Below are 27,865 nucleotides of genomic sequence, written 5' to 3'. Positions count from 1 at the left end.
AGGCCTACTTGCCTGCCTGTGTTAAGATTGTCCTGTTTCCCTTCTGGCAACTTTCAGCAAAGCCTGCAATGTTCCCAGATTGTTTGAGGTTGACATCAAAGTCCAAATGGCCAAGAACCATAGAAACAAGAAAGTGAACCAGAAATTATCTTTGTAAAACTTGGATCATAGCCAAGGGGGTCCAAGTTGCCTCCTGTGTCCTGACTTCTAGAGATGGTCATCAAAGTTTAGATGTTAAAGTTAACTGTGTCATCATTTATTCATCTATTTACTTACTCTACAAATATGTATTGAGTGGCTACCATTACAAGATACTGTACTCAGTGCTAGAGATTTCATAGTAGACAGAATAGGTACCTTTGCTGCTGCTCTTGAGCTAGGAATGTATTTTACAGGGGAGAAGGCCAATAAACCTCTAAAAATACCGTTCATTACAGTTGTGTAGAAGGAAGGAAAAAAGAGGATCTGTAAGAGAGAATCGTTCCTAATGCCTGATCTGTTTCTGCATTTCTTACAAGCTGGAAAGGAGGATCATTTTGCACTGCAGGTGAAGGACTGAGCTCTATGACCACAGGGACAATCAAAAGAAAAGAGCAGGAATGGTACCAGGTCAGAAAAATTGACTCTCACTTTTCAGTGTTCCTGGAAACCAGCTAGCTATCTGCAGTCTCCTAATTAGGTCCAAGTTGGCTCTGTGAGGAAATAGGAAAGTAAAGGCCTCACTCAAATAACAACAGAGCACTGCCCACACCAACAGCTCCCTCATGTCAACTCAAAACCTAATAACTCTTCATTTATTTATATTGCTGTTGACAAATTCTTGTCCACTGTGCTCTCGGTTCCGGTTTGAATCACACTCAGGAATCCGGCCCCTCGGCTGGCTCCCTTGAGTCAGTGGCTGCTGTTATGCAGCTCTTATCTAGGTGTGGCCCACTGTAAGTGGTTAGAACTCAGGGCTCGGTCATCAGCCTGGCAATGCTGTTGTGTTAGCAGAGGTGGGAGGTGTCCTATAGTCAGCAGTGGACATTTCTTGGCCTGGTCTGCTCAGGTGGATCTAGACATGACTCATTTTGAAGGACAGAGCTACGGGGAAAATAAAAAATGTGCTCCTTATGTCACTTGTTTGGTATCTTAAGTCCACTTAAAGGGACATCTGTGACCATGGGAAAAAGCAAAGTTAGTCCTTTATGTCACTCACTTGGAATCCAACCACTGATCTCGGCTCCACTGCCTCCACCGTGGTCCAGGTGACCAGCATCTGGCCCATCTCTCTCAATAGCACCTAACTGGTCACCCTACTTCCATTAGAACTCCCTACCATTATGCTCGACTAGCAGCCAAAATGGCCTTTTGAAAAAGCTCTAGCAAATTCCATTGCCACATTGAGTTTAAACTCTACATCTTCCTCCTACACTGTGGACCCTGCTGGCTGTTTTGAGGTCATCCTTGTTATTGATCTTCAAACATTCCCCAGAGACAGCACTGTTCTTTCTGTCCCTCTAATACATGTTCATCCCAGAGCCTTCATCACTTTCTCTTTTTCCTAAAATGATGTTCCTATGTAAAAGCATTTTTGCTGTCCCTTTCTTAGCTCAGGGCCCAACTCATGTGTCATCTATGAAAGGCCTTTCTTAAGCACCTTGCTCTACGCCCTTTCCCATCCCCACCCTCACTCCCTTTTACATCACTGGTTCTGCTCCCCTGTTAAATTATATCCCTGCCACGAAAGCGTGTGCTCTTCAAAAGCAGAGACCTTGTCAGTCGTCCCCTCCCTATGCCAGGCATATGTAGGTGCTTAACAAGACCTGTGGAACGAGGGAACACCATGGAGAAAAGGCATTTCTTTGGTTCTCTTTTTTGATTTTGTAAGTGGCAAAAAGAACATAGGAGCACGCAGAAATCTCTGCTACAACAGATAGGAGAAAGTTCAATGAAAAGTTTGCAGTTATGAATTTATTGGGGGGGAGTTCTTTAGGTAGACCCATCACTCATTCCCTGCTCATGGTTTCATGGCCGGTAAGAGGCTGAGCTCAGATTCTCAGTTCCCCAATGAGCTCACACAAGTCCTGGAAGGGGAGGCACAACTTCTGGACTAATCTGCTGAATATCATTTGAACCAAACTGTAAATGACTTTACTGGTTATTAAAACACCTTTGGCTATTTCAGAATCATTGAGTCTGCAGATTCTGGGAAGAGTAGAGGCTTAGAATTTTAGAGATTTAAAAAGAGATTTTATAAATTATTTAGTCTGGTGTCCTGCGAAGAGTCTGAGGCTTGGAGGCCTTAAGTTGGGAAATGCTGGGCCTGGAATCCAGTCCCTGTCCCACAGAGCCTGGCCCCTGGGAAGGCCCGCACTCTGGGTCCATTTCCTGCACCTACATATGTGTGCTATGGATTAATGGTTGTGGTTTTGACATACCAAGTGTAACCTTGACATAGCCTTGAGGAAAAATGCTTCATTTTGTTCATAGAGATGATCATCCACCTGCCAAATGGTTTTCTCCCCGTGGGAGAAGTATTTATGACTTCATTCCCTCCCCACCCCCCCTTTTTTATTTATTTCAAATCCAAACCTCTTTCAGAATGATCCAGCCTCAGGGCTAGGGAAAAAAGTTTCCTATTCTAATAAATAAAATGCAGGTTTTCTCATGGTCTCAGCGTTCCTGACACAGAAATGATCTACTTTTGATGGCTGGCTGAAAGTGTTTTTTAATGATTTTCACCTGCTTTGTTATGTACAGAAAGGAAGAGTAATTAGCACAGAGATTAAACCATTTTCCTAAATCCGAGGGGGCTACATCTTGTAAATGGAATCATAGGAAAAGTTTTCTATTTTCCATGTTGTTTAGATTATTTTTGAAGGTTGGTCCAGAAGTTTGTTTTGGATGAGTAAAGATTGTTGTACATCTGAGATGAATTTAGGATATGTGAGTGATTCACGGGATTTTTATTTCTGATAATAAGGCTGGTTTGTTCTCCTGCTTTCTTTAAATGGGTCGGCTCCCACTGCCATCCCATCCATATTTTACAAAGGGGAGTCATTCCACTCTTTCTTTCTTTGTGGCCCACCCTGTGGGAACATGTCAGTATCCCCATCTTGTTTTTGTTTTTAAGAATATCAATTTTCATCACGATTGCTCTTGTTTGATACCTGGGATGAGATACAGACAAACGAGCAGATTATGACTTGATATTTCCCCTGGCATCCTTGTTTGTGATTTATAATTTATACCTGGAAAAGATTTACCGGCTTAACTGATAATCCTTCCCAACAAAAGATAAACACACTTAAAGTCACTGGTGTGAAGTCAGATGCACTTGAAAGGGGCGAGGAATTCACCTGCAAGCACTTTTGGCACCTTGCCCTTTCCCATGAATTCAAACTGATGACAGAGAAAGCTGAAGCTGCCAAAGCTCTTTCGCCAGGAGAACCTCCCAGAGCCGCTGAGGAGGAGGGGTTGGGGGGGGGGGCGGGGCGGGCGGGAATCTGCCAGGCCTGCCATACAGTAAGGAGGATCTAGATACTGGCCCTTTGTGTTTTGTAAGAGATCAAATGGAAGCAAGGAAATTGTCCCAGTGCTGTGGAGTTCAGATCTATAAAGGCACAGCTCTCCTCACTTCCCATGTGTCCAGGTGGTCCTGGTGAAAGCTCACAGGTACGCCATGACAAGTTGCCCGGCCAACCTTGTCAAGGTGGGTGTACATGAGCATTCCATGTCACACGGCATGTTCCTGCTAGCAAGTAAAACTGCTTTCTTGGGACAATGATTTATCAACCGGACATGTTCAGAATGCATTAAAAAGACTATCCAATCTCCCCAGCTTTCGGAGTATAACTGAGTCAGTGGGAGAGGGTAGGCTGTGACTAGCACTGGTGTATATAATAACGACATTCTCAATGTCATCTCAGGCATTTGGTCTTGCTGATTCTTGCTCTGATCTCTCAGATTGCCTCTACCTCACCAAAAACAGGCGGTGCAAATTTCCCATAAATTTCACTCGGTCTAGACTAGGACTCTTCAGGGAGCTCTTTGGGAATTTTTATTTTGTTCTCTCAGACATAAGCAGTGTTGGGATAGTCAAACACATATAATATCAAATGCTGGCAGATAGCTCTATAAAGTCATTAACCCACTGTATGAAATTCCAAAAACAGATGTTTAAGCTGATCACACCCATTAAAATAAGTCATTTTTTAAAATCATGAGTATTCAGAACATTTATTTCAAAAAATTCTTAATAAATAATATTCAAGAGAATCATAATGTGCTGCTAATTATAACTGCAAGGTTGGGGAATTCAGTCTTGTAAAGATTTTTTTTTAGATGTTCAGGCCCCATCAACATAACAAAAAAGAAGAGGGGCATTGAGCAGTTGTTACTGCAGTCGCTTCAGCTGCATAAATCATGATTTGTGACAACTCAGGCTATAAAGTCATTGGGATGACAATGACTAGCAATGCAGCTGGAGTTAATCAAATAATTATTTAACACTTGTCTCTCTTGGTCTGGCCCCAGCTTCAGAACATATTTCATTCTCTCCCAGTCTCTCTTACAACCTTTAATTTTTAATAGAGAAACTGAGGAAGTAGAGGGTGTACTTAGAGTTAAGGAGAAAACCTCCAATTGAGCTGGGATCTCCCTAAAAAGAGGGTCCTTCTCTACATCAGTTTGGTCAGTACCTGGAGTGGCCACCACAGTGATTTGCTCCTGGTCAGCAATCACTAACTGTTATTTTAACTTCTGGGTGGAACTAGCTTCCTGGCTAAACTCTTTTTCCTCTGGAGTTTTCCACTCAGGGGTCACCTACTCTGTCAGATGCTGGTTTGCTAGTTAGTTCCTTCTACAAGCAGACAGGCTGGGTTAGGTGTGTAGGATAGATCCCCGTAATTGTCGGCAAGAGAGAACTCCTTAAGGTGTCATAGTGAACAATGGTCTGCACCCTCCCGGAAGGCAGTAGCTTCCCATTCCCCAGCCCAGTGGTTCTCAACCTTGGCTGCACATTAGAATCACCTGGGAATCTTTTTAGAATCCTGACTTCTGGGCCTCAACCTCCGGAAATTCTGTTTCTATGTTACTAATGTTGTGGCCCCACCCCATCACAAAGAACCACTGCCGCAGCCTCTCAAGGCTTAGTATGTGCTCAGTAAGTACTATCATTATTACTATTATTATTAGTTTGTAAAAGCTTAATAAATGTTTGCTAAAATATGAATGGCTGTGAATGAATGCATGAATGCATATGCCTTCTAATGGACAAACTTTTTACGTAATGATGCTAATTGCCTAGACTCTAGGGTTAAATTCAGATGGGGTAGTGTGAGGAATAAAACAGAACAGATGCTTCCTTTGTTCAGTGCTCTGGCCTGTTATTTGCAATCAGTAGATGGGTAAAGAACCAGTACCTCAAGTATCAAAGGGTGAAGAAGAAAATAATGACTCATCAAAAAGCCTGTCCCTCTCAGAAATGTCAGAGGCAATCACATTTGGTGTGAATGGTGAGGATTTCATGTCATCTCTTTGGTCGAGATTCTATCAGGGTTGAGGATTGATAGTTATAGGGCAGCATACACTTAAATCTTTCAAAAGTATTCCATATATTTTCAGTAATTTTATATTAAATTCAAGGCAGTGATTAGGTGTTTTTTAAAACATGACTAAATACTTTCTGCATTTAATTCATCTAAAAGCATTCATTTTTCTTGATTTTTTTTCTTTTTATTGTGGTCATTTGTGATTTTTTTACCTTCATGTATTTCCTTTCCTAATGTAAGCTTTAACATATTCGAAAGGCAGAAAAACAAATTTTGTCATAACTTTAAAAATATTAATGTAAGACATTCAATCAAGTTCTACTCAATCTACTCAAATTTATATCTTCAATAAGATTGATCAACTGAGAAAAAAATTAAACCAGTGTTTCATTAATCTCACAGTTTACCAAAGAAAGTCATGATCATTGGTATGTGATATTTAGTATGAGATAACGGGAACAAATACCTACAACATTTGTAGTGCTCTGGGGATGAGATTATTTCCCTGAATTGTTTTCCAAGGCAACTTTGAAATCCATGATTTATTTACATTTTTTTTTATGTAGCAAATTTTCAATGTTCTAAATGGGAGAACGAGGATTAGAGTAGAAATCAGGAATCTTTATTTAACAAACAACATATTTTTAAGAACACATATTGTTATTACAGTTTGCTTTGCTGCCTTCTATTTTAAAATTGTCACCTTTATCAAATTGAAATAACTTATTTATTTCCAGCAATGATCTATTGTGATTCATTACAAATTCATATTTGTCCCATTTTAGGAAAAATTGTAATGCTCATACTGAATAAAAGTTCCTAACCACACTGTGGTCAAACCTGGTGGGAGCTTTAGATCAGAGTGGATTATATCTTTTTCAAAGATACTGACGCCCTTCACTTGTCCTATCAGTCAGGTTACTTACATCTAAATTTGGAAGCATAATTGCCTTAAAAAGTCCCCCATGAGAAAGAACCCCAGGCTTACCAGCCGAAAATTGGAGGTACAAAGATTAGAGCTGGCAACATTCATTCCCGTTGGTACCTTTATGCCTGTAGGGAAGAGGACTGCTTTTAAGCAGAATGTCTGACAGTGGAATTAAACCTTATTAATATGCTGAGTCTGCTACTTACTTTGCTTCTCTTCCATGTTTTATTGAACTTTGTCTATCCTGTAACTTCTACTGTTTAAGTTGACTCTCTCCAGATTCACCAAAGAGAAATAGCTCCTCTGATAATTAGATTGTCTATTTTCAAGGCAAGCAGGGAAAATAATAAGTTATTTCTCCGTTGCATTCTTTTTGTTTGTGTTCAATAATTTTTATGGAGTTAATTTAAATTTAGCAGGCTTTACGTGAACTGCTTCGGGAGGATTTACTGCATCTTATGTGAAAACTGTCTGCATCTGACATTTTAGAATTACCCACCTATTTATGGGATTATACTGCATTCAGTTCTTGAAAGAGCAAGTCAATTTTCGGCATAGATTTTTTTGGAGGTGTCATTTTTTTTTTAACCTCTGCCTGGCTTTGTGAAAGCTAGCTCCAAGGTAAGAGTGGAAACAGTGGGGGAGGAGATGGAGTGTAGAGGATAGTAGAATCGAACTATGGCTTGCTCAATGAGATGATTTGCATCATAAACTGTTGGTGGAAAGAAGAAACCTTGAAAATGCAACCCAATAATTTACTTAATCTAAAAATGTGTTCACATATTTTTAAAATTAAATTTTACTTGATACCTAGCCTGTCTATGGTCCTTGGAGGACTTGTTAAAAGATCAATTGCTGGGCCCCCATCCAAGTCATTTCGTGTGTACTGAGGTCTGAGAATGCCTGCTACTCTGACTAGGAGCTTAACATCCTGAATGAATTTAGATCCGGGTCATCTTTACTCCAGTGGCTCTTTTTTTATTAACTGGTGTCCCAAACGAGAGCTTAGGCCACACCAAGGATGACCTAAGAGCCCAGTTATGCCTTTCAAAGTACTTCAACACTTCTGAGTTGGGATAGGGAGTAAACCTAGGTCCACTGGCAAAAGTTAAGGCAACATGTATCCATACAAGTCACAAATGCAAAGTATTTCAACTACTATTTTAGTTCCATAATCTTAGTGGCTCAGAAAGAACAATCAGTGTCATTCTTTTATTTTATAGATGAAAACAAAGTTCAGGATTCCCAGGAAAGGAAAAATCTAAAAAAAAATGTAATGCTAAAATTAATCATAATGTATAATTGCAAAAATTGGAAGTGCCTAAGAGAAGTTACTCCCAAAATGGACTAGAATGTCCCCCAAATAAGGTTATATCATTTAATCAAGAAAATCCACTTAAAGGTGGATTTTCTTTTTATAGTACTGACTCAAATCAGTTTTCCACTGAGATGGTGGATGGAAAATTGACTCTTTTGCAGCAATGGTAAGAAAGCACTCTTTATTAAACTTTGTCATTAAAAACTCGGGGGGCGGGGGGTGGGCACTGTAGGATAACAGAGATCCAGGAACCTTGGATTCCAAACTCGATCCTCTAGAGTCTAGAAGAAAGGGTGGGCAAGTCATTAACCTTGAAAATGAATATGTTGGACTAGATCAAATGTCAGCAAGTATGGCCCCCAGGCTTGCCACCTGTTTTTTGTATGGTCTCAGAGCTAAGGGTGTTTTTTTATAGATGACATTTGTAATCAATTTGATAATAGGAAATACTTTCTTTCAACCCCAATTAAGTGAAATGTTATCTCTCCAAATTGGAATTCCATTCTTTTCATTAGTAAGTCTGTATTATATAAATAATAAAAAACTGTACTTAATTACTTTTATATTTTGAATTTCATCAATACATTTTTTGGTAAATGTTAGACTTTTATCTTCTTTCTTTTAATCTTTATTGTTGAAAGTATTGCATAGGACTTCCTTTTCCCCCCCATTAAACTCTTCCAGCCTTCTCCCTTTTATCTTGTTATGCAAATACCTTCTTAATATCCTGGGTCTTCCTCTTGGACTGCAAAGCCTAAATTATTTACTATCTGGCTCTTTACAGAAATGTTTGCGGCCCCTGGATTAGGTGATCCTTAAGGTCCCTTAAAAACCCGATTTTTATTTTTTCTCAAGGCCTCAATAAAACTAGTTATGGAATGTGAATGATTGGGACAATGTGCTTTTCCCAGTGTTTGACCGTTTTGCTATTTGTGAATGGAATAGAATCAGGTGGACCCAAAGCAGAGCCTCATTTCCCTGCAGCAATGGCCTATCTTTACCCTGTAGGGTTCAAACGCAAGAGAAGAGGTCTGTGAACACAGTAGTTCAAGCTGCACAGCCTGGAGTAGGAAAGGAACCCTCTCTTGGGCGACTCTGCAACCTCTCTGCCTCGGTTTTCCCATCTGTTCTGTGGGGAATGTTTGTTAAAGTTCACAGCTTCCCCAAAGGTGGCTGAGGATCGCACATTTTTACAAAAAAACCTCACAGCAGAAACCCTCTGACAGAGTGTCTTCTTTTCTCATCATTTATTCTTACATCATTTGTAAAATAAATAGTCTAGCAGGTGAACAATTAATCAGAACTAATTCAATGGGGGCCATTAAGTGACTTTGGTATTTATAAGATAGATTCCTAAGTATACTGAAAATGCTGTATATCAGAACGCAAAAGGCAGAGCTCCCATAGTGCCTGTCCATTCACTGGAGGTTGGAAAGAACAAAGGCCTCCCAGAGCCAACTGTTTCCTGAGGACAAGTTTGCCAGAATGGCTCAAATTTCCCCTGGAGAGCCACTGTTGGAATTTCAGCTTTGACCTTCTGGAGAATCTATATTAAAATGCAAATTTGTTACCTAGGGATGTAATTTTTAACCCATTAATACCTATTTGTTAGTATTTTAACTCAAACTAGCCTTTTCTTTTCAAATTAGCTAGAGCTGAGAGCAGTACTTGAATAGAAGCAAATCTAAGCCTCTGAGGTGGACTCAGGGTGAGTTTTGAAGGACCTTGAGTTCTGGGGACACATCCCCACCACTGTCAGCACCAGCATTTGCCAGAGTGCCTGAGTGTACGTGTGTGCACAAACACACACAAGCCCAGAGGAGACTTAATAGTCTGGACTGTGGGCAGCATTGCCCAAAAGAAATATAATGCATCCCACGCTGATAATTTTAAGTGTTTTAGTAGCCACATTAAAAATGTAAAATGAGCCCTAACCGGTTTGGCTCAGTGGATAGAGTGTCGGCCTGTGGACTGAAGGGTCCCAGGTTTGATTCCAGTCAAGGGCATGTACCTTGGTTGTGGGCACATCCCCAGTAGGGGGTGTTCAGGAGGCAGCTGATCGATATTTCTCTCTCATTGATGTTTCTAACTCTCTATCCCTCACCCTTCCTCTCTGTAAAAAATCAATAAAACATATTTAAAAAAATAAAATAAAATAATGTAAAATGAAAAAGATCACGGTATTTTATTTAACTCACTATAGTATTCAAATACAAACTAAATTTGTCTAAAAACAGACTATAAAGACAATCAGGTACTATCAATCTTTCTTTCTGTTTTTTTTTTTCAAAAGGAGAAAAGTGACCCTAATATCTATATAGGATATGTTTCAAGAGTAAGTTTAACTAGTTCCTTAAATTGGGCCTTACACCTCATGTAAGTAAGTCATCTATGCACCAAGAAATCCTGAAGGTACTATATAAACTTAGGAATATTTTTTTTAATTTTTTTAACCAAAAGTAATTATGTTTAAGTATTCCACAAAGAAACTTCTACAGAAGGCTATCCTAAAATACAGGGTGGAGCAAAATTAGGTTTACAGTGGTTCATATGGAAAATAATACAATAATTAATAAATAATAATACAAGAATGAACTCTGTTTCCAATACACATAACTGTAAACCTACTTATGCCCCACACTGCACAACTGCCTGAGGGTAGTGGGTGAACTAATGAGAGAAAATAATTTTTCTTTCTCCTCCTCGTCCTCATCGATATTTTTCTTTTATTTAAAGTCAGCAGAAAGAACTAATTAAGGCAAAACTAAAGGAAATGGTTTCAAAGTTTGCCTTGTACACGTGAACACATCTTCCCACGGTGGCATATTTGAAAGGCCAAGTACAATCATCCATTATACTGCATCCCAGCTAGTGAACCTTCACCAGCAAAGGGGCAGAAGGATGTTGTCTCTTGGGTGTGCATTTTGGCTCGCTACAAGCTTGCTCACCAAGGTATTATCATTCAAAAATGCAGTGTAACTGTTCTCACCCACCAGAGAATGATAGAAAATCATAGCACGTGTCAATGCTTGCTGTACCAAAGACATCTTTCACTGGGATATTCTTTACAATGAAAGATGAACTAAAATTTTTAAGATGCGAAGAAGTGGTGAATAAATATGGGATGTACTTACACATTTGTGCACCAAATGCTGGAGGGCTGTGAACCAACCACTCAAGGCAAAAAAATAAAAAAGATGTACTGAGCCATCAGTTTAGTAGGTCATTTTGAACACAGCAAAAGGGCTGTGTGCATGAAAAACTACTACTATATTTTCAGAGATCCTTTCTAAGAATCCTGAAATATTAATAACATGGTCTTAATGTAGTTGAAGACAAAAGAATGTGGCAAGGGTTGCTGAGAATAGCACAATGACAATTTGGTATTTTCAGCTTGTGCTTGTAAAAGCAAGAGGAAAAGAGAATAAAAATAGTTAGTGTGTTTAAAGAACAGCAGCCTTCAATTTTACAAATAGGTAAAAAACCATATTCTCCAATTGAATTCACATGTACATATTCTTGATAGCACACTAATACTAGCTTCAAGGAAATGTAGAAAAATATATAAAAATCCAAACTAGTTTTTTCTTAAATTAATATGTTCATCGGACTAATTTTTGAACGTTAAGAAATTAAAGACATCCTCCACTATGATTTTTGTGAACTATGGATTTAATTTTTTGACTGGATGTAATCTTACTGGAATGGAAGTTGAAGAATTAGCAATGCTTCCCACCGCTCTATTTTTCTTACAAGCTTTTGAAGGAGCCGTGTTTTCCCATTGCAATGAATCAGCCGCAGGCCAATTTTCATTGTCAATCTTTCACTGCCGTTGTGAGTTTTAAGATGTTGATGCCTGGTGAAATGGGGGTGCACAAGGATTAGTCAGGAACACGGAGAGTTTTCCTCCAACATCCAGATGTGAAATAATAAAAGCAATGCATGCCTTCTTGGCCGTCCTCGCACCCTGGGACAGGTTGCCTTTGCGGGCTGTGGCTGAGTGAGTGACAGACAGGACCCAGTGGGTTTGTCCCGAGTTCAGGGACTCATGGTCTTTGATGTGGGACGGACAAGCCAGTGCTTCTTTCTGCCAAACCTGGAGTTTCTGATTTTAATCCAAACCCTAGGGCCATCATAAGCATGACCAAAAGCACCTTGCATGTTGAACCCTATCTAATTATGTGGACTGTATAAACTCAAGACACATAAATCTCAGTCACTGGAGCAACTTGTTTTTCTAAGATGCTCCGGTCCAGTGAGAGATGAAAGCAAATAAGGGAGAGATTGATCTCTGAGCGCTTTTATGGTCGGTGCGCCACACGTCATAAACTTCTGGCTCGTTAAAGGAAATTCCATAAACAACTTTAGTTAATAGCGACGAAGGAACTGTGTGCCTTTCTGGAGCTTCTGCTAAACTCCCTTTCCACTTGGCGATTACAAGAGCACGATTAAGGAAATACCAACAGGATGTGCAAGAGCGAGGAACAGCCTTCAACTGGAAGCCACTCGGATGCTTGATGGATGAGTAATGAGACAAGGGAATGAGGCCATCGCTGCTCAGAGAATCAAGCAGTTTTGTGGACCTCTTTGTCTCTCCTCATTTGAATAAAATCTGCTGGCTTGCTGGCATGGTTGGTCTCTTCTGGTGGGTCAGGCTGATGGAAACTTGCCTGATGGGTTCTTCTCCCAGTTGGTATTCTTGATAGTATAGAAACATTCTAAGGAGGTGATAACTGGAAAGAATTGAGAGTGGATCACACTGGAAAGATTGTCGGTAACTGTCACTTTTTCCCCCCTCTGGTCTTTGAAATAACTTTATGTTTAATGGCCTTGTCACTGTGGGTTTAATACTGATGGTGTTGGTCAATTTTTATTTGAGATTGAGACAGATTTGGGAGGTGATCGTGAAAGGGCATAGGGAGAAAAAAGGGGAGCATGGCTCTCTTAATTATTTTTTATTGTGAGGTTTCCCAGAATTAGTGGGTTTTTCCACATTAGTGAAAGCAGTCTTCGGTGTCAGTGTGATGATGTTTGTAAAGATGAAGTCATGGAAAGTGTGTCAGGTGCATAAGGAACTATATGGCCCATGTTCTCTGCACCAGCCCCTTGGTTGTGGTGGTGGAGGGTGGCAGGGGTGTGTGGAGGGAGGGAGGGGAGTGTTGAAAACCTGGGGAGGGTTTTATTAATTTGAAAATAAACACAAACTATCTTCTGATCTTATGTTAAATTTTTTTTAACATATTATATTCCAGAATCTACTATTGGTAGTACATAGAACTTACCCCTGAAATTGTGACTCATGTCTGAACAACTCTTCTTTTCTTTTGTGCTCAGTTGTTTTTGTTGGTCTTTTCCCTTTGGCCCTCTCTGTAGCTGTAATTAGGAAATAATCAGCAACCAATTTTTTTGTTGGCACTTGGCTACACTTCCAACTGGTTGGTTCAAGACCATGCTCTCAGATTTCATAGCATGTGGCAAAGAGTGCAGGCTTTGGGGGCAGGACATTTAGGGTCAAAGCTGGCCCCTGACATTTACCAGATGCATGGTCAGGTACTGGCAATTTACTGCTCAAAGCTGGTATTCTTCATTTCTAAGGTAAGGCTAATAAGGGTACCTATGGAAAAGAGGCGCCAGGGGATTAAACATTGTGCATATAAGCAGGGTCCCAGCACACAGGAAACACTGGGGAAATTTCTACCTGTGATTTTATTGATATCACCAGTTTTAAGAAAAATTTTTCCATAGGGCTCCTCTGCCCTCTGACCAGAAATGTTAATGTCCCCTAAAGAGTGACTGTAACCCATGCACGTTTTTGGTTGCTTTACCTGCATCTCAAGCCAGGCGATCACTAGTTATTAGCAAAAATGTCTCCCTTCTTCGGAATCAAGGAGGTGATGCTATGTTTTGCTATATTAGCAGCGGTTTATATTGGTTTGTTTTTCTTCTTTCCTGTAGCTTGCAAAATTGGCTATTACAAAGCCCTCTCCACGGATGCCACCTGTGCCAAGTGCCCACCCCACAGCTACTCTGTCTGGGAAGGAGCCATATCCTGCACCTGTGATCGAGGCTTTTTCAGAGCCGACAGTGATGCTGCCTCAATGCCCTGCACCCGTAAGTTGTGTGATTGTCTCTCGTTTATACAATAGCAACAGCTTTCATTCCCACCTAGCGGGGCATTGCCAGGTCTTCTCCCAGGATAACTGTGCAGGGGGCAAATTACATCAAACAGGCCTCTTTTCTTAATCATAGCAGGGGAAATGATTATGAAAAGAAAGGATCTTTTTCACTGTTCTGTTGCCTCCAAAATGCACAGCTGCCAGCAGACGACTTTGCAGAGCAGAGATTGAGCATTCAGGGGTCGTCTGACAGTGTAATTAGATCTGAGGTTGGAATTTATAAATGGCTTTATGGGCTCACCGAGGACTCAAGGAGAAGCTTGACAGTGGCAGGGAAGCGGGTATAGGGCAGGGCTCGAAGCATGGGATCCCCTGCGGACAAGAGGTTTCAGTTCTGTGTGATACTGATGTCATAGCTTGCGTTGTCATTGCTCTTTGTCCTTCTTTCCTCATAGTTTTGTATTCATAGCAGTTAGGCTTGGATCCTAACAAATGCTTGTTTAACGCTAGGCACTCAGTAAATGCTGGGCTAATGAATGGATGGGAATGGCACCTTGGTATGCTGGGGAGTAGAGAAATCTTTTCTCACACTTTTATAGAGACAGGGTTCCCAGGTGTGGGCCTTCCTTCTGTGTACACTCTGGGCTTCTCAGGCCCTGCAATGGCTGTGACCTTGACCAGAACAGGGAGTAGTGAGCCCAGGTATTCCACCCGTGTGTTTCCACTGCATGAGTCTGTCTGTGTGTGGAGGGATGCACCTAGGGGGCTGGCTTTGTTTCCAAGCCTGCCGTTTAGTAGCTGAGTGACTGATTGTTTAGCTTCTTAAGTCTCACTCTCTTTATCTGTGGAATGGAGTCGATGGTAAATAGTACCTCCCTCATGGTTGTTGCTACTGAACACCCTCGTGTTGTTTACTTACTATGTAAAATACATAAAATGATGCTACTCCATATAATTTAGCTTGTACTGCCATTATGAATTATTTTGTTTTTTAACTACTATAAATTCCATCTTTGCTGCCTGGAGCCAGCGTCACTCAAATAAAAGTACTTTCTCATGGCGGGGGGTTGGGGGGGGCAGTAAGGCCAGCTGTTCGGCCATTGTCCAGCCCAGGTACCACCTTTAAAAGGTAGGGGAACAATTTCAGGTCCATCCGAAATTTGTACTAAAACTGCCATACTCTCATGAGTTCCTTTTATAACCAGAGACAATACAATAGCAACAACAACCATTTATAATTATGCCCAGGTAATGTGGCAGGCACTTTCAATAAACCTTATCACAGGGCTGATATTATAAGATAGGGATTGTTTTCATTTCATAGAGGAGGTAACTGCCAGCGCAGAGATGTTAAGGAATATGCCCAAGACTCCACCCAGCCTGGCGGAAGGGCTGGACAACCAGAAGACTTCCATCACCCCCATTTACTGGGAGGCCCTCTTGCCAGCTACCTAACTTCCAGCTCTAACTTCCACAGGGAAGGAATACATGAGGGCCATTCTTAGGTGTAAGCGTACATGGGCAAAGATGTCCTTGTTGTCTTCTTTTTCTGTTCCTTTCGTAGACTAAGTACTTTCTCTGGACGGCCATATACATTGGACATGCTCAAGTCCAAGCCTTTTTTCTTTTTCCAATCTAAATATTCTTATGTTCCATTGGGTGGTTAATTTAATAGTGACTCTCTTCCTCTCCACACCCAATACCAGCAGTATTTCTCCTGATCCATTTTCTTGTAACTCCTACACTTCACTAACCCAAACGAGCAGGATTATTCTAATGCTTATTGCATCTCTCCAAGCCCGAGTTAGGAAGAAACACAGTGCTGATCTTAATGCCACCAACTTATGGGTTTATTTACCCTCTCCAATCCCCAGTTTACGCATCTGTAAAATGGGGTTCTCACTATCTACCTTATTAAACATTAAATAAGAAAATATTTGTTCTGGTCTGGCACCTGGTAGGGATCTAACAAATGTTGGTCCTCTTTTATGGCAGCTGGTCACTTCCTCCATAGCAGATTGCTAATGCCTGTCCATGCCTCTGTTATGATTTTCTCACTGACTGCACAATTAGATGACCCAACAGCCTCACTGCACTCCAGAATTTCTGGGAGTAGGACTCAGCATCAGTATTTTTAGAAGTTGTCGCCATCATTCTACTATACCAGTGGTTCTCAACCTGTGGGTCGCCAACCTGTGGGTAGCGACCCCTTTGGGGGTCGAACGACCCTTTCACAGGGGTTGCCTAAGACCATCGGAAAACACATATATAATTACATATTGTTTTTGTGATTAATCACTATGCTTTAATTATGTTCAATTTGTAACAATGAAAATACATCCTGCATATTAGATATTCACATTACAATTCATAACAGTAGCAAAATTACAGTTATGAAGTAGCAACGAAAATAATTTTATGGTTGGGGTCACCACAACATGAGGAACTGTATTAAAGGGTCGCGTCATTAGGAAGGTTGAGAACCACTATACTATACAGACAAAATTGAAACCACTTCTCTATAGAGTTGAATTTTTAAGTCCTTTTTTTAAAAAAATTAAATTCAATGAACATTTACTGCATAAGACTCATAAGACCTCCTTTGAGATAGGGATAACCTGGGAGGTAACCATATGTTGCTAACAGGTATACTAGTAAGTTAAGCAGCAAAATTAGAATCTATTCTCTTCCTGATGAAAACAGTGGACCTGCACTGTCCAATCATTAGCCCCGCATTACACATGGCTATTTAAATTTAGAGTTAATCACATTCAGCTTAAAATTCAGTTTCTAATGTAGGTTTGCCACATTTCAAGAGCTCAGTAGACATATGTGGCCAGTGGCCACCATACTGGGCAGCATGCCTGAGTCTCTCTCTGAGTTATTTCTGTCATCTCAGAAAGTTCTGTGGGACAGTCAGTGCTGCAGCAGACATTTCAATAGAGAGGAGACAGTGGGAATTTCTCAGAGAACCTCTTGTTCAAATAACACACAAGATGAAGCCCTCCCCCGCTCCCCCCACCCCCAACCTTATCAGATTCTTTTGACAAGATCTGGGGATGGGAAGGAGCCTAAACATCAGAGATCCTTTCAAACAGATTCCAGCCTCTAATGAGTCCTTACCAGTTGGTTAAGCCAGGTGACAAACCCAATTCCCTGGTGCTGACAGCCATGGCAATCAGGCACCTTCTTTGTTCATTCTGCTGCCTTTAACCCCCGCATTCTTATGCAGCCCTGCATTTACTGATCACTCACTGTGACGGCACACTAATGAAGAAATAAAATACACGAATTGAGACTCATTCTTCCAGCCACAGAGAGACTCTGCTCCACTGGCTCATAAAATCAGGTTTTTGTTCACTTGGAGCACGACTAGACCAGGTGAACACATGCGGCATTGGCTAATTTAGCAGGAAACGCCTAAGACGTTCTGCACACCATCTACATTGCTAGAGAACTTGAGAGAATTTAATGGCAAATAAACTTTAGCTTTGGGGAGATTTTCCACGGAGCCTCTGGCTAGGTTAACATTGGTGTCTGTCTGAGAGATAGACAACGTTTCAATGGAGGAATCATCTGAATATTTTCAAGAAGATAATCTGCACCTGTTAGAACAATACCTTTTAAATGTTCATGTGCATGGAAAGCACCTAGTGATCAGCAGAAGTCAGGCCTGACATTCTGCTTTTCTAACAAGTTCCCAGACGCTGCTGATGCTGCTGGTCTGTGGACCACTTTTCCATAGCAAAGAGTTAGATCCTCCCTGATGGATGGCAGGAGACAAGGGACCCTCTCTTCCATGCCTGTAAATTTCAGGCTGCTCTTCCACTCAGTGGTGACTCTCTGAAGATATTTCCAGGGTTCTGAACTTCCTTCCTTAATGGAAATCGAATACTTGATTTATCTCCCACATGAAGAAAATCCATCTGGTTTGGAGTTGCCTAATCCAATACACTCACTGTGGAGCTTCTTTTGTTTGTGTTTTCTTCCGGAGTCCCCCCTAGGTTACTGCCGGAGAGGGTCGATGGGAATGGTCACCTGGGACATGTGGACCAGTCAAGAAAGGCGATGGGGCTTTTGGTGACATTGCTAGCAAGGCAGACACCTAGACCTTGATAGACACAAGGATGTCATTTAAGTTGATGAAGGGATTTTGATTTCATAAATCATTTTTTAGAAGAAATTTCAATGTGATTTTAATTCATGAAGTTAATGTCCTTTAACTCTGCAGATAACCAGCCCTTCCCCTTCAGATCTCATTCACCTTCCCTTTTCTTTTCCCTGTCATCAGGAATGTTGTCTGGCGATTCCAGTGTTGGAGACGTCAGCTGCATGCCTATGCAGGAGGACTGAGTGCCTTTGTCACTTAGTCACTTGTTCAGTGATTATAGTGAGAAAGGTCTTTCCCCCTCCCCCCGCCCCCCCTCCCACCAGGAGGCTGAACCAATATTACAGGTAAAGTAACTTTCCAACCCTTTATCTTGTTTTAAAATGTACCTGGGAAAAATGCCTTGTAGAAGAAGTAAATTGGTTTTGTGTATCTAGAAAGAAATAGCTAATTTGTTATTTTGGCAACTTTACTTCTGAGCACCATTACCAGAGTGGTTTTGCGTATTTTTCAATTGGAAATCTGTTCTTGTGCTGCTGGGTACTCCTTATTTAACTTGTTTGATGAAACTTATTTGAGCCCTGTGATCGGGAGCACTCTGTAAGTAAGAGATTATTATTTTAGATTGCCAACTTAAAGGGCCTTCACAAATCTGTCTCCAAGTAAACGGCCTTGAATAATTCAGTCAGCTGTGCCAAACAAACAAAGAGTGGGTGATTGATACTTAGACGTAGCCTAAAATATTCCAAAATTGCAGCTTTTAGGACAATTTATACTGGAGTTGCTTAGAGCTAATGAGGGTAAATTTACCAAGATCTATGACGAAAGGTCTTGATTTGAAAAAGCTTTTTGCAGGTTTAGGTTATCAAGCAATTGAATAGCCTAGCTCTGAACAGCAAACATCACTTACTTTGTCTCTACATTTGCCTTTTTAAATTGAATTTAGTGTGCCAATGTATTTCCTTCACAAAGTGTATTGTTTTAAAATTACCATTTCAGTTCTATTACTCAAAGCCTTCATTTCTAATGCTTTCTGACAGTTATCAACATAATGAACCATAATGAAATGATGAGCAATCTTCAGTGCAAACCCAGTGTGGATCCCAGTGGTTCTGTGACTGTGTTGTTAAAATTTGAATGCAAATTAAAATAACATCGTCCTTACTTGTTCCCAAGGTCAGGAGAAGAGAGAGACTTTTTTTTAAGTGCTTTAATTTTGGAAATCTCACAAGCATTTTCAAACAAGCCCTTGAAGGTATGATGTTCAGTTTAATTCTTTACCCCAAAGATTTCCATGCTTAACAGTCTGGCTGAGGGATTTTGGGAGGGATGTCTAGCATGTGGCTTTGATGTTTAAAACCATAGGATAAAAGGCAGTCTTCAGTTTCAAGTAAACTCCTTTTTTTTTTCTACCCAAGAACATATTTCTTTTTTGCTTTAAAGCTGCAAGTAACTAATAACGAGAAGGGAAGGACATTCTAGGAAACTGATTAATGAGAGTGCAGTTAGATCTAGTGAAAGACTGGTTCGTAGAAGAGTGAGAGTATAGGCCGATTCCCAAAGTTTTGTTAGTGAAAGTGTTTCAGAGGATCTATCGATTGATCTCTAACCATTTCATGTTGTATCATCCATGTACTCAATCATTGTTGTGAACATATTTTTATAAAAGTTGTCTCTAAGATTTTCAGGGAATTTATTATTTCATGTTGATCAAATTTGCAATATACTAGTGTAGTTTCATACTACATTTCATTTGTCATGAGTCTAAAACTTAAATTGAGACATCAGCTCTCCTATTGCTAGATTACATGACATGGTTCTGCTGCCTGTCCCCTGGACCTTACAAACCGACCAAAGCAACCAAAGATGTTTCGATGATTTGGATGCAGCCTTCGCTGACCCATTCCATTTCCAGGCTGCTCCTTTAGTGAGATATCAGTTGTTCAAGGTCCCATATCTGCTAGTGAGTGAGCCACACCCTTGTCTCTTCTTGCTGAATTACCTTTCAGCATTTTGAATACTATGAGAAAATACATCTAGAGAACGTAAGAACACAATTCTTATCCAATGATAATTTAGAATAGAGAGGAAAAGATCACTTGGTGTGCTAAGTGAAAGGAACCAGATGGACCCAAGGCTGATGATCACTTGCCATTTGGTTATTTGCAAAATTTTGTAAAGCTTTAATACAGATCAGGTATCATCTCATTGAATTATTTGCTTTAATTGTAGTGTCGTCTTTAACTCCCAACCTACTTCTCATTCTATAGGGGTTATTAGTACAATGTGGATTCAGCTGGAAAGTGCATAGGTGTGAGGAACACTAATGTATGCCTAAGTGAAAGGCTTAAATAATCTGCCAATGCCACTTAGCCAGGTTTTTACATTTTTTTCCCACCACCATGAATAATTAAGAATGGCTTATTATCCACTGAGCCCTGTCATTTCTGGATAACATTTTTTACACTATTCATAGAAGTCATAGAGCAGTTGTGCACAGCAGGCTTCTATGAAACAGGGTCAATTATACATTTTCTTGAGATTCCCTGGGGTGAGAGCTAGCTACCTTCTTTGCTATCAGTGTTTTGATTTTCCTCTCATAGTTGATTCTTGTTCCACATGCTCTTTACAGCTCAGCAGAAGCTGAACAGGGAGACTCCTATTGCATAGATATCATTGCCCCCCATCCTCCTGTGACCATCCACCCAGGGAAAGACCTTTAACATAGATTCCCAATTACACTCCTCTGTAGAAGTTAGGAACCAGGTAGGGAGGACAACCCAGCTAAGACAACCACGCCATCAAGGAAATAATGGCAGCAGTTGCCAGCATCAAAGTTAGGGAAGCTAGATAAATGTTACTTGGGGTGAATTGAGAAAGTTGGGAGCGTTCCAGCTTGTTCTACAAAGAATTCATAGTTATGATTCCTTTTTTCCTTGCATTGTTTAAATCCTTGTGACAGTAGTTGTTTTAGCCCTGGAATCAGGGTTTCTGATCATAACTTTGTACTATTGGTTGTTAATTTTGGCAAATGGCTTAACTTAGTTTCCAGTTGCTATGGCTAGAAAATACTTTCCTGTCAGATTTTATTAGGGGCTAAAATAAAGTAAAGGATGGCAAAGTGCTTCCCAAGAAATCAGAATTAGTTCACAGGCTAGTTAATTCTAAATCAAAATATTTATGATTTAAATATATATTACTTTTCTTCATCTTTCATATTGTAGCTTCCTCTGGGATAACTGGGAGTTTATAGGGTTCTTCAGCCACAAACTAGTCACCTTAAAAAAAAAAAGCAAAATTACTTCACCAATTAACCTAGAAAAGAAAAGACACAAAGGTTCCTACAATGGAGAATGGGAAAGTAGATAAACTAGAAAAATACATGGTGGCAAATTTTCAGCAAGGATTTACCTCTTTAGGAAGCCAAGAGTATTTCATGGCAGCAGTCAATGATCGATGGGTCCAAATGGTTCTGTGTTTTAATAATAGGCAGTTTTGCTTTAGCACATTGTTAAAACACAAACTGCTGTGATAAAAGGTTATGCTCTGTTCATATATCTCCGATGAGGTGTCCCTGAACAGCAGTCTTAATGTAAACTAACCCACGGCAGCAGGGCTGAGAGAAAGCAATTAGTGGGGGCAACATATACAACTGTCAGGGGGGAATGCATGGGCTTTATTTCAGTAAAAAACATAAACACCCGTTTACTCTGCCTTATAACCTGTCACTCAGCTGGAGAGAGATTAACAAAGGCTTATATGAAGGGTTGGAGGGTTTTACAGTTAAGGCACTGAAGTATCATAGACAGCACAAAAGTTGTACATGATTAATGAAGCTTTATGAAATTGAACTTGAGACCCAAGGTGCCTCTTCCTCAGAAGATGTGTCTTGGTTGCCTTGGCATTTTAGTAGGGTGACAGTAGGGCTTAAATAAATTGATCATTTAAGAATTACGTTTCTACCCATACTCTGGGGGGGGATGTTTCTTTCCACATCCAGAATTAATTTCATGGCTCAGGCATTGAATTTTAAAATGATGATTAAAAATCAATTAAGTATTAAAAGTCACCAATAGCTCTGGAAACCACTCTCTACGTGAACCCAGCTACGTTTGTTTCCTATCAACTGTCTGCTAGCCTTGGTTACAGACTTGGTTTTTTAAAACCTTTTTATTTGATCAGCTTTTGTGATATATGCAAGTGCTAGGGAGGTGCAGCATCCTTCTTTCATTTATTCGTCAGATATTTAATGAGCATCTACTATATGTTTGGCATCTTTGGAAGGACTAAATCAGACGAGAAAATATTTTCTGTTCTCATAGAGCTTCTGTTGTAATGGGAATATAAATAATGAACAAGGTAATTTAAAATTCTCACAGTGAGGAAAACACAAAAGATGACATGGTGTAGGGCCAAATGAAAGAGAGAATTTTACTTTGCATAGAGTAGTCAGGAATGAGGAGGGTGAGTTTTGAGTTGAAACCAGAGGGTTAAGGAGGCAGCTATTGAAAGAGCTAGGGGAGAGAATTCCCGGCATAGCTACCAAAACTAAAGTACTTGAGTTGCATGTTTAAAGTTTTTCTAACAATGTGAGTTTTAAACTTGACTTATTCTTCCCTTGGTCCTGGAATCTGCTCATACTTTAATTTCAGTTGTTATAAGAAAGAGGAATTAAGGTTTATATGTCCCTTTGTCCCAACCTGCTTCTAAATGCAATTATCATTACAGATTTCTACTATTTGCTAAAGTTCTAGCTACTCCTATAAGAATGAAGAAGTCCATATTTCCTGACCTGTGAGTTTGGGGTGGAATACATAGGTTGCAGCTGTTCTGACCTAGACTTTCCATGGAATGGTTCACACCAAAGTCCTAGTTCACATCAGCGGCACTTAGGACTTTAGGTTCAGTGTTGGCTGATTCTTTATGAATTGGAGGCTCATACAGATTTCTTATGAATATGTAAACATTAGGTTGTCCTAAATGGGGCTCCTTTAAATCCTCTATAAACCAACACATGTGTTCTAGAAACTACTCAAAAATTATACTTCAGTCTAATACATGGGAGGAAAGAACTAAGATTTGTGGAATTTTCTTTCATACTTGGAATGTTGCCCTTCTTACATGTCACGTTCACTTATTTTCTGTAGGTAGTGTGGGATTCATTTCTGAATGCTTGCTTTTCCCAGAGGAGAGCACATGATAGGTTAAGGAAGATCAAAATTCTTGTATGATTTGACATGATATATGATAGCTCTTTGCTTCTGCTGTAATTTGGCTATAGTTTTTTCTGGACTTCATACTGTCAAACTGCTGTCAACTGAATGCAAGTTGACATCCCACTAGAAAATCATAATTGCCCATTGTAGCACCTTCCACCAGTGCCTACTGTGTGATACAGCAAGTATTTCACACCACCAGCGAAGCGAATGGACGTTCATTAAATTTATTCACAGTGGCAAGAAATGCAGGGCCCATTTCTTTCAGAGCAATGAGATACTCAAGAAATAGGCCACACTATTCTGCATATTTTATTGCTTCCTTAGTCAATGAAAGTAGGTGTAACTTGGCATTTAGAAGCCAGAGTTGTTATCTGGGCTATATAAATGTTAAAACCGAGGTTCTTGCACTGAGCTCCTCTGATAGGTTCCAGGTATGCTTGAAGCCCCTAGAATTAGGTGCAAAATTATGGCTTCCTGTGAGCATCTTCTTGGGAAGAGGGTGCATTTCTCCCATCAAATTCTCTGGGGGCATTGGGGGCAGGGGGGCGGGGGCATCGCAGACAAAGTATGACCTGCAGGCAAAATTCAACTCTACCGTTTTGGCACATAGAATGTTCTTGGAATGCAGTCACGCAGTTTATTTAGGTATTGTCAGTGGCTGCTTTTGAAGTACAGTGGCCAGGCTGAGTAGTTGCTACAGAGGCCGTGTGGCCCATAAAACCTGAAATATTGGCTACCTGGCCCTCTACAGAGAAAGTTTGTTGGGTGCTGCTCTAAAGGATTCTCAAGTTCAGGGCTATTGCATTTCACTTTTGGTCCTGATAGTATAGCTATTATCTATGCCACTAAATTATATTTAAAGTGTGAAGGGCTCTTTAAACATGAGAAGTTTAAAATAGTTTAACATGCTATCCCCATTCCTAGATGCAGGGAGAGAATCTTCAGCTTATATGTGAATTCCAAGGGGGTTCTACAAATAAAGTAAAAAGTGAAAGGAAGGACATTTCTTTTCCCTTAAATACACTTCAGTTATTGATCGATTTGTATTTTAAAATGTCTTAATTTTGATGATAAAAATAAAATTAAAAGAACTGTAGCTCTATAAAGGCTAATAAGGAATATGCCAGCTGACTTCTTAAGATGCTAAAATTGACTTCAGAGATAAAGTTTTTCATAACTTCATGCCTGAATATAGCATGACCTTAAATCAGTGATGGCGAACCTTTTGAGCTCGGCATGTCAGCATTTTGAAAAACCCTAACTTAACTCTGGTGCCGTGTCACATATAGAAATTTTTTGATATTTGCAACCATAGTAAAACAAAGACTTATATTTTTGATATTTATTTTATATATTTAAATGCCACTTAACAAAGAAAAAGCAACCAAAAAAATGAGTTTGCGTGTCACCTCTGACACGCGTGTCATAGGTTCGCCATCACTGCCTTAACTCAAGATGGAGAAAGGAAAGTCATAATAACTAATTCCAAATGAATACAACTTTAATTGATGGAGTCTGCATTTTTAAAATTTTATTATTGATTTTTAGAGAAGGAGAAAGAAATACTGACCTATTCCTCCACCCATTCATGCATTCATTGGTTGTTTTCTCTGTGTGCCCTAACAGGGGATCAAACCCACAGCCTTGGTGTATTGGATGGTGTTGCAAGCAGGCCAGGGGTAAAGCCCACATTTTAAATTCCCAGCCGCATTGGTGGAGTGGTTGGTTAGGGAGTTCTAAAAACAAGAGAGGATGGAGTGTTTGCCCTTACATCCTCCTGGTGCTCACTTAATCCCCACTTAGCTTCCTTTAGTTTTTCTTTCTCCCAGCTTCCTTTCCTTCAACTATCCAGTGAATTACCAAAATGAATCTTTTTTTTTTCTTTTTCTTCTAGAGCAGGAGACAAATACTGGACTCTCAATATATATTTATTGAATAAATGAATGATCCCACAATCCCTCTCAAAAGAAGTAACCACTAATAATATATATATATATAGCCCTCCTTATTTTTTCCAAAGTGTTTTTAAATTATAGAAAAGAAGAAATTGAATTAAACTAGTTACATTGAGATACTCCTTTACAGGGCTTAATGCTCATGAATCTGTACGTAAAAAGCCGACTAATACTACTTTAGCTCAGGGAAAGCTGTATTAATTCACACATTTGAAAACACACTGGAGATAGTTAGGCATAGATGCATTTGAGGATTTTGTCAGTTTTCCCTGCAGTCATTCACTTATTCATCGACTCATCAAATATTTATTGAGCTTTCTCTGAACTACGAATCATGGTAGACACCAGGAAATGAAGACATCAGTTCATCTCTGGAGGAGCATAGAGACTGGTGATAAGTGTCGCATTAGCAAACCATGTTCCAAACAAAATAGGAAATAGAAATAAAGACCTGAACTGTGGAACAATACCATATGCAGATTGCTATTAGCCCTACATTCAGGCCACTACTGGGTAGCTTTAGAAAGCATAAAACCCTACTGTTCACAATCACCCACAAGCTGCCTGATGCTGGTGTCTGCTCAGTGGACATGATGTCAATATTAAGACTAGAAAATTAAAACAAATGCCACCTTTATTCTTCTCTGTGATACATCTTGTATTTGTAATTGGAAACTTATTTGCCAATGGATATATTTCTGATGAGAAAGTCAGTTACCTTTCAGAAATATAATTGTTCCTAAATATCCAGATACAATACTCACCTGAACAAAAGGGAAGATAATCTAAAAGTTAAGATTTTTTCTTTCTGGATCATTTGTATTTACTCAGAGAATTCATGTAACTTAGAAGGCCTGTTTCCTTTTCTTTTTAGCCATCTCTACAGGTGATTGTTTTAAGGTGCTGCTAAGTATTGGCTTTTGACTATATTTTTCTTATGTCTTGAGAGGAGAATTCTTTCTTTTCTGAAGAAGAGATGACCCCTCCTTTAAATAGAAACACACTTCATATGTTATTATCATTTAAATGCAAAAGGTAAAATAAAGAAAGAAAGAAAGAAAGAAAGAAAGAAAGAAAGAAAGAAAGAAAGAAAGAAAGAAAGGAAGAAAGAAAGAAAAAACAATCCCACAAAAAATATAACCACCATTATGATTTTAATTTATAAGGCATTCTTTCTTTCCTGGTTCCTGTGCAGGCCAATGTTATAATCATATTGGGTAGACATTTCTATATCCCCTTCCTCCTGCCTCAATTCTGTGTTGTAGTCTAATTTCTAAGCTGCAACTATGCTCATCAAACCATCATTCCATATGGCAGCAAAACATAAACCGTGTTCAGTACCATTCACCAGACCATTCACGGAGACAACATTGAACTTGAATTGGCCTAATTTTCCTTCTTTCCTTGAGCATCTACACAAATCTTCTTCCCAAAGGAAGAAGGTTGTTCTGGGCTGGCTACTACTGGTTTTCCTGCCAGCCCTCCAATTAGAAATCCTGAAGCATTTTTTTTCCACGTGACTGTGTTATATCTCTAAGGCCTGTGACCATTTAGTTTTCTGCTCTATTTCTTCTCTGTTTAGACACTGCCATGCCCCATCCTACATACTAATTACTGACTTTTTGCTTCTGTGGTGTTTGATTCATTGTGTCACATTTTCCCATGTGAAAGTGGACCAGGAACCTTGGCATGGATTTGAGAGTCACTCTCATTTAACCCTAGAACCTTGCAGCACAATGAGAACCAGTGGCTGACCTATTTTATAAACCAAGCTGTGGTCAGCTTCAGATGCAAACGAGTAAGGATTTCACCATGGTGGCAAGCTTCTACAGAACCTGAACAGGACTGATGATACACACTCCCTCTTCCTACCTTTACATTTCAAACTTTGGTTGAAACTGCTGATTTTGTTGTTCTTATACCTTAAATGGGGGCCATATGGTAGAGTGGAAATAACCCCAAAGTGGAGTTAGTACTTATGGATGTTAGATTCTGCCACTAATTAGATTGCACAAGCTTTCCATATTATCAGGTTCACTTCCTGGATCTCAATTTCCTCATCTTTAAAATGAAGCTGTTTGACCAAATGATCTTTACCATCCTATCTGGCTCTAGGAGTCTGTGATTTTAAAGAGCTCTATTCGTTTATTCAGAAACCATTTATTTGACCTTGTTATTTTCCAAAGGACCCTTAATACAAATGAAAATGTAAACAAAAAGAACACTGGTATTTTATTTCTGGAAATTTCTGTGGGGTAATCTCACCTTTAACACAAATTTTTCAACATTGTTTTCCCTGTAAGGTTCACAGGTCAGGCAAGGGAGCAGAAGACATCATAATTAATCTCAAGGGGACATTGGGAAGGCACACTTACCTTGTTAAAATAAAGTCTTCAATTAAGCTGTACAAAGAGAAGAGGAGAGAAAATTGGCCTTATTCAGTATTATCACCAAAATTCTTTTGGTCTTCATCACCATTAGCTGAATAGTACTGAATATAACCCCTTGTATGTAGATTACATGCAACTCTCTCTCAGAGGCTACTTTGGAACAGTACATTCTATTGTGGTCCATGAGATAACACTTCTCCTGACTTCACACAGGCATCCAGGTAACTTTCCTCAAAGCAGTCATTACAGACAAAATAGAAGTAGAATAGGTACAGTGAGCAAGAAATCCCAAACTTT

At 39.7% G+C, this 27,865-nt stretch overlaps 1 protein-coding gene across 15 annotated transcripts in view; it reads left to right on the top strand.

The window, feature by feature from the left end:
- The window catches only part of EPHA4 (EPH receptor A4), a 136,541-nt gene that overhangs the window by 45,932 nt on the left and 62,744 nt on the right, over positions 1 to 27,865 (top strand). For 11 of the 15 annotated variants that reach the window (XM_023761713.1, XM_023761722.1, XM_023761704.1 and 8 more), the window contains one exon: positions 13,736 to 13,891. The exons of 1 other annotated variant lie outside the window; for it this stretch is intronic. In XM_023761713.1, coding sequence (XP_023617481.1) covers positions 13,736 to 13,891 — 156 coding nt within the window. Of the gene's footprint in view, positions 1 to 13,735; positions 13,892 to 15,220; positions 15,559 to 18,187; positions 18,323 to 27,865 lie in introns of those variants that run through there. 3 more of the 15 variants (XM_023761752.1, XM_023761756.1, XM_023761746.1) reach the window with 3 other exon arrangements.

This window comes from Myotis lucifugus, unplaced genomic scaffold (assembly GCF_000147115.1).
Source record: "Myotis lucifugus unplaced genomic scaffold, Myoluc2.0 scaffold_3, whole genome shotgun sequence".
Classification (NCBI taxonomy): Eukaryota; Metazoa; Chordata; class Mammalia; order Chiroptera; family Vespertilionidae; genus Myotis; species Myotis lucifugus.
The sequence above is the reverse complement of the archived record's forward strand: the minus strand, read 5'-3'. Positions and strand labels throughout refer to the sequence as shown.